Below are 7,747 nucleotides of genomic sequence, written 5' to 3'. Positions count from 1 at the left end.
CTATTTAATGGTCCAAACTTGTGAGAATACCTAATCCTGTTTGTATATAAGTTCCAACACCAAATATTTGGCAGGTTTTCCCTAGATGGTAAGGTGGACACGTGAACATGTACAAGAAACTTCAATAGATAAGTACATGGGATGGGCCAAAATCAACTTCCAGTGTCGATAGATAACAACTGTTGTTAGCATGCAAGGCCCATGAGTTAATATTCTTTCTTTTTTATTGTTTATTTTTAATATGAAAGATTACAAATTATTGGATCCATTAACTTTTTAAAAGTTAAATTTCTGTTATTTATATATGTTTTTCCTCTTCCAACTTCGGTTCCACAATAGGGTCATTCATAAAATTCACTCCGTTTTTCCCTTCCAACACTAATATATTAATTTATAGGTAGAAACTTAAAGTACCTTAAATTAATAATTAAGAGTTGTTAGATAAAAATTTAGTCAAATTAATTAAATTATTGAACAATTCTTAGTTATCAAGTAAAGTTGATTACAATTGAATTTTTATCTACATTTAATTGAAACTAATTCTAGAATTATTCTTTTCACACATTTTAAAAGACTAAAAACTATATTGTATATATGTTTATTAACAGAAATATTTAGTAATCAAAATAAATTAATTAAAAATAATTAAAATTTATTTTATTTAATATTTAAATTATTATAATAATTAATAAATACTAAATAAAATAAATTTTAACTAATTTTTTTGTCTTCTTAACATAACTGCTTTCTAAATATACTTGTAACGTTGATTTTAATTGGATAGCTAAAAGAAATTGTTAGTATAATTTAGTCTATTATACTTAAAGAATGTAATATTAACTCTGATTTCATATCAAGTATTGCCCTCATAAAAAAAAGTATTCTGCTAGTTAAGAAAAAGTATAATTTTTTTTTTCCATATTTCGCTATATAATTTACATTTTCTCCTCTTCCCTCAATTAAAATTACCTTCATTATGTGTATGTTTGTAGATAGTGTTTTTAAATACTGCCACAGCATCATAATAGTGAAGTTTAATATTTTTCTTCATTCATGTTTACTTTAGGGTTAAGTATGATTTTGGTCCTTAAAGTAGGGGTTGAAAATTTTTTTGTTTTCGACAATTTTTTTTGCTATAAAATAGTCCCTAAAATTTAACTTTGTTTTAAAATCATGTAAGCGGAAGGAAAGGTGGGGGAAAGAGAATCCGCCGTTGCTGCTACTCCTCGCCGCCACCGCTGCTCTTCGTCGTTCGGTCCCTGGATCTCGCCGCTGCTCTTCGACGTCGACACCAACAAATCCGCGAGAGTGGACGTCGCACGCCGCTCGCCGCTCGCCGTTTCTAGATCTGCTTCTCCTCCTCATTCGGTCGCCGGTCGTCGCTGCTCCTCGCCGGTCGTCGCTGCTTCCGATCGGATTTGCTGTCTTCTTGGTCCACTTGGCAATCATTCCTATCACTAGAACTGGGATTAACCCAGCTAGGAACTTTGGTGCTGCCATCATCTTCAATAGAGACCATGCATAGAATGATCAAGTATGTCTTCTTCGTTTGTCTTTTTTTTCTCACTCATTTCTTTCTGAATTTCACATGTTCTTTTCTTCATTGCAGTGAATTTTTTGAATTGGGCCTTTCATTGGAGCTGCTCTTGCTGTCGTGTACCACCAGTGGATTATGCTTCTGTTTCACTCTGATTCTAATTCTATTTATACTTCTGATTACATTGATTTTGCTTCTGATTTTATTATTATTGTTGTTGGTGTTGTTGTTGTTCTTCTGGTTCTGTTGTTTCATTGTTGCTCTGCTTTTGCTTTGCTTCTCGTTGATTTTGAAGAAGGGAAAGAGGAATGGGAAAGGAAAGGGGAAGGGTATTTTAGTTCGAAGGACGATTTTAAAACTAAATTAAATTTTAGAAACCATTTTGTAGCAACAAAAAGGTTAGAGACGAAAAAAAATTTCAACTCCTACTTTAGAGACTAAAATCGTACTTAACCTTTTAATTTAGATAGTGATACTAAATCTTTTTATTTTTCTATTTAGGTTATTAAATGATAGGTTATAAGAGAAAAATTAACAATGTAAAAGATAATTCTAAAAAGAATCTAATCAAGAGAATTAATGAGTTCATTTGTTTCAAAATCCTTATTTTTAGCCAAAACGTTATAGTTATTATTCATTTTATTATTCTTATCGTAAAATATTGTCTTTTTCTATCCCAATCTAATAAAATTTTATTTAAAAATAAGGAATATCCAGACCCAAAAGAAGTAGATTATAAAAAAAAAAATTATAAGATAAAAAAAAATTGACAAATCCAATCTAATAATTTAAGTCTAAATAATTGTGAAAAATTCTAATAGTAATTTGTGTATGTAGTAATTTATTAAATAATTACAAAATCTTTAAATGAAAATCAAATTTGTAGTGAATTAGTTCTTGATATGCAAGCCTAATTTAAGGTTGAGATGTACTCCCCTAATGAACTAGCTAGAATATAATGAAGTTCTTTTCTTTCAAGCTTTCTACAGTTTCTTTAAGGCTCACTTCCAAAGGAATAAACTCAATTCCTAAGCTCTTTGCCTTTTCTTTGGAAACCTGAAATGTTGGCTCATAAGGCTTATCATCTGCACACCTGATAAGTAATAATATTGTGAAAACCTTGTTAGAAAAAAAAATGAAAGATATTAAAAATAGCAACTTAATTATCTCTTAATTAGTTCATTAGTCCTTGTACATACAATTCATAGTCACTTACTATGATCAAGGGAAAAACAAAACCAAAATAATTAGCTAACATAAATTTCAAATATGTAATTTTTTTTTATTGAATTTTATTGTTTTCCTAACAAAGTTGTTAAACTCACTTGTCTGGAATTTTTATTGTTGGGTAGTTATCATGCAAGATCATGGCTACTTCAGAGAAATGTGAGACTCTCTCCACCAAACAGTATCTTCCACTGGCTGAGGCAATCTCATATGCCTGAATACGTGCATTAGCCACATCTTTCACATTTATCCATCCAAAGGTTTTATTTGGAAATGTTTCTGACCCTGCTTGCACCACCAACCAAGTATATATAAGAGCTCGTAGAAAAAAAAAAAAAAATCAAAGTCCTCATCTACCACTTGAATAGGTTTTAGTTTTCATATGGATTTAAGTTTTATATTGGTCCTCTGTTTTTTGCCTACCTTTTCATGTCAAGTCAACAATTTCATACAAAAGAATCAAACTTTGTACTTGTAAAAGCATAAGACTTTTACTTCTATTAACAATCTTACTTTAAAATGTTTTTTACACAGAATTTTTAATAATGTAAAAGATGTTAGAGAACCAATATGTTTAATGAAAAATAGAGAGTTAACTAGTATTAGTTTAAATATAAAAAATAAATAATTATATTAGCTGTACATTAAATTCAGTCACTATTAGTTTAAATATAAAAAATAAATAATTATATTAGCTGTACATTAAATTCAGTCACTAGTATAAAATATATATTAAAAATGAGATAAATTACACATATATTTATACACAAATATATAGTGATTAATTTTAGTGTGCATGTAGTAACATTCTTACCGCTAAGTAGGTCTAAAATTGTAGAAACACTTGCATTAAGCTCTGGTTGCAATAATGGGCCTATGGTCATTGCTTGGTTAATTACAACCAAGTCAATATTATTTTCACTCAGGAATTTCCTTGCAACATTCTCGGCCGAAGTTTTCCCAAATGAATACCACTTCTGTAGTTAAGGAAGGAAAAGCACACATATAAATATGCATTATGAGTAGAGGAGTGCTAGCGAGCCAGCATTTTTGTTAAATTTTGGCCAATACTTAACTATCAAAAGGAAATTAAATGATTCTACACCATTAGATACAATCTCACATCACTAAAAACATCATTGATAGCTAATTGATGGCTAAAAACCACAAAATCTGCTGACCTCCTAGACTTTCTCTTATGGTTATGGAGTATGATTATAGACCAAGTTTTAGGGAAAATTATTAAGGGAGGGGACGTACGCGTTGTTCCTTGCAGTAATCTAGATCTGCAAACCATGTCTCGTCAACAATTACATTCGGATGTTTAGGCTTTCCATTATGTATAAGTGTTGCAAAAGATGATGTTAAAACTACTCGTTTCACTGATGCTGATTTTGCACATGATTCAAGAACGTTAATCGTTCCCTTTATTGCTGGATCGATTAATTCTGCCTGAAATAAAATAAATTAGTTAAAATTAGTTAGAGCTGTTAGTTGTGGGGTAAAGTTAGTTAGAATTTGTTACATACCTGTGGATCTTTAACGGTAGATAAAACAGGTGAAGCAGTATGAAAGACACCGTGACATCCCTCAACAACAGAGTCAAAAGAACCTTCTTCTAGAAGATCTGCCTTAAAGAGTTGCAACCTCTCCTTTGCACTTTCAAGTTTCAGCAAGTGCTCAACCTTCTTCGGATTACCTACTCCAATTAAAATAAATCAAATTACATTCACAAAACGCTATACTAATTAATTTATAATTAAGCCCCAATTAAGTAGAAAAAGAAGACACTTACTTGGATCACGAACGGTGGCTCTAACAGTGTAATCACGTTGCAGGAGGAACTTGATTATCCATGAAGCTATGTAACCAGAACCACCCGTCACACACACCACCTTATTTTGTGCCCCGCTGCTCATCTTCCTTGTTTTTCTATTGATTGCTTCAAAGTTTTGGACTAATTCATCTAATCTAAGATTTCTTAATTGTGTTTGCTAATGACGACAGCAAGTGCATCATTCATTTCTTATAGTCATTACTACTTAGTACTAAAAGTCTAACACTATAATTTTCAAACTGACTTGTCAATGTCCAGATCTTAATTTGAATTCGGATATTTCTCACAAAATTACTACAAATGCCTATTATCAATGTCTATGATGCACGGACACTAACACGGACACGAGACACGATACGATACAGGACACGCCGACACTCAAATTTTAAAATCTTACATGACACGGAGACACGCATACATATAACATATAAAATATTTTTTAGATAAATCATAATGATATTTTAATATTTTATTGATATTAAAATATAAATTAATTTTTTAAATTATTTTTAATGTCTTATTTTAATTATATCAAGTATTTAAAATATTTTTTGTTTTAATAAATAATAATATATACTATATCTAAATTTATTTTAAGAATATATATTAAGAATAAGACCGGACACGCTGACACGTGATGGTATTTAGGTGTGTCCAAGTGTGTCCAGAGAAGAATTTTTTATTTTTTAATGAGACACGATTTGGACACATCAGACACGCCGGACGAGAGTCAGTAAGTGTCATATAAAAAATGTGTCTGACACGTAGATACGGTAACTCAGCAAAGTGTCCGTGATTCATAGGTCAATGTGAAATATAATTAAATTTAGGTTATGTTATCCATGGCTTGAGGTGAATTTTATGATAAATTATGTAATTTATAACAGAGGAGTGTTAGGTGACCAGTAAATTTTATAATTTGTAACCATAAATTAGGTAGCGTTTGTTTTCGGGGGCAGGACACAGAGATATGAACAACACTTGTTTAAAAAGTGTTTGGAAGCAGAGACATGGACAGTGGACATATTGTCTCCGAGACAGTTTTTTATACTTTTGTGTCCACTCTTTCACGAAGGACAATGATGGACACGGAATTTGGAAGAGTGGACACGGACAATTTTATAAATTTTGTTTTCCATTTTTTTTCCACTATTACCCCTTCTTATTTTTCCTATTGCGTTATTCAGAGATACTTTTTTCTTGCTGTTCTTCCTCTATCTCTTTCTTTTTCAGATACTCTCTCTTTTCTGTAGAATTTTTTATTGGGGGTAGATAATTCTTTTCTTTTTATCGTTTTACTTCAATACCATTTTAACCTTATATTATATTATTTGATTTGTAATAAAAATAATTAATCTTAAAACTTTTGAAAGATAAATATTAGCAAAAGTAAAATTAATCTTTTAAAATGTTAAAAAATAATTTATAAATTGTAATTGATTTTATATAATTTAAAGAAAAATCAGTTTTTAGATAAAAAAATTAGTTTTTTTTTTAAATAAAAAGATATTTTTATATGCAAAAACTAATTATTTTCTCATGTAAAAATAGATTTTTTTAAAATTAATTTTTTATTTAAAATTAATTTAGCTTATTAACTTAAACAAAAATTTTTATTAATCAAACTCAAATTTATTTTTTTTGTTAATCTTAACCATATGTATTCCTATATATTAATAATAAATTTTAAAATAAAATAATTATATTTATAAATTTTATTTTAATATAAATATTAATATATTTTTTTATTAAAATTTTTTGCCTCTTCAAATATTTTTTTAAAGTTCCGTTTGTACTCCTACGTACTCTCATTTTTTATTAAATTAATTTGTATTGATGTAGAAAATTTAGAATCACAGGGCTATTTTAGTCATTTCATATAATATTTTAGTCTTATCCATGTATATCCAAACATAATATTAGACATTACATTAGTGTCTTGTCCATCGTATCCAAACACAATACACAAAAGATAATTTTTAGTGTCTCTATCCTATTGTCTCCGTTTCAGTGTTATGTTCTGTCCTGTCTCTAAAAACAAATGGAGCCTTAATTATTATTAGTATTTTTAATTGTGTGAATTTATATCTAATGGTGTAATATTGCTTTTTTTTTGTTAGTTAAGTGCTGGTCAAATTTTAATAATATTGCTGGTTTTTTAAATTTTCTCTTTATAATATACATCTATTTTATGTTTATGTTGTTATCACTTATAATTGTGAAAAAAAAAAAGATTATGTAGATGAATTTTTTTTTTTTTTTTTGTATAAATTTTGTAGGGGAGTAACTACGATTGTGTGTACAACAACTACTGATAGTAAATAATTAGTAGTTTTAAAGTAGTTTCTATTTAGAAATAGTTATTAGTTGATAATAATAACGTGTACATGCAAGAATTGATAGGTAGGACTGACACCATATTTAGGACCATACTTGTCTTTCTCGTTTTTATTGGTTTGACCCTGTATTTATTTGATTTGAATCATTTGATACAACCTCAATTTTAAGTTTAATTAGTCTGGTGTAAATATCTTATTATAATTAACATGTTGAGACATATTATATTAAACGAGTTAGTTGAATATAATAAATTATTTAATAATTTTTAATTATTTTCGTCATATAAATGTAAAGATTTATGTGACTAGTCACCCATTAATAATTACTCCTTGAGTAAGGAGTATATAAAATATCACAGCAAGAAGAATACCATAAGTTTTTAGAAAGAGTAATATTAGGTAGGTAATAAATTAAAATTATTTTATTTAATTTAATATTTATAATTTTATGCGTGTAATATTTAATAACAATTAATAAACATAAGCAAAAGTAAAAAAATATGGCTTACTTGTAATTTCTAAACTTTAACCTCAAATATTTTTATGTAGAAAATACCGTGAACTAGTATAATTTAATTAAGAGAAAGTCTAAGGGTTAATAGATTTTGTAGTTTTTAGTCATCAATAATGTTTTTAATGGTGTGAAATCATTCAATTTCTTTTTAATGGTTAAGTGCTGGCCAGAATTTAACAAAAGTGCTGGCTCGGTGGCTCCTAAGACTCCTCTTTAATTAATTAACTTCTTTACTTTCAAACTTTCCATAGTTTCCTTGAGGCTCACTTAAAAAGGAATAAACTCAACTCCTA

At 28.6% G+C, this 7,747-nt stretch overlaps 1 protein-coding gene across 1 annotated transcript; it reads right to left on the bottom strand.

Annotated features, from left to right (window-relative positions):
- Positions 1 to 2,303: 2,303 nt before the first annotated feature.
- On the bottom strand, positions 2,304 to 4,842 carry LOC112737198 (cinnamoyl-CoA reductase CAD2). The gene is made up of 6 exons (XM_025786977.2): positions 4,560 to 4,842; positions 4,294 to 4,463; positions 4,025 to 4,216; positions 3,579 to 3,741; positions 2,863 to 3,049; positions 2,304 to 2,630 (listed from the first exon to the last, which is right to left on the bottom strand). The coding sequence occupies exons 1-6, from the start codon at positions 4,681 to 4,683 to the stop codon at positions 2,486 to 2,488; spliced, it is 981 nt and encodes a 326-aa protein (XP_025642762.1). The 5' UTR covers positions 4,684 to 4,842; the 3' UTR covers positions 2,304 to 2,485.
- Positions 4,843 to 7,747: the final 2,905 nt, after the last annotated feature.

This window comes from Arachis hypogaea, chromosome 13, assembly GCF_003086295.3.
Source record: "Arachis hypogaea cultivar Tifrunner chromosome 13, arahy.Tifrunner.gnm2.J5K5, whole genome shotgun sequence".
In the NCBI taxonomy this organism is placed as follows: Eukaryota; Viridiplantae; Streptophyta; class Magnoliopsida; order Fabales; family Fabaceae; genus Arachis; species Arachis hypogaea.
The sequence above is the reverse complement of the archived record's forward strand: the minus strand, read 5'-3'. Positions and strand labels throughout refer to the sequence as shown.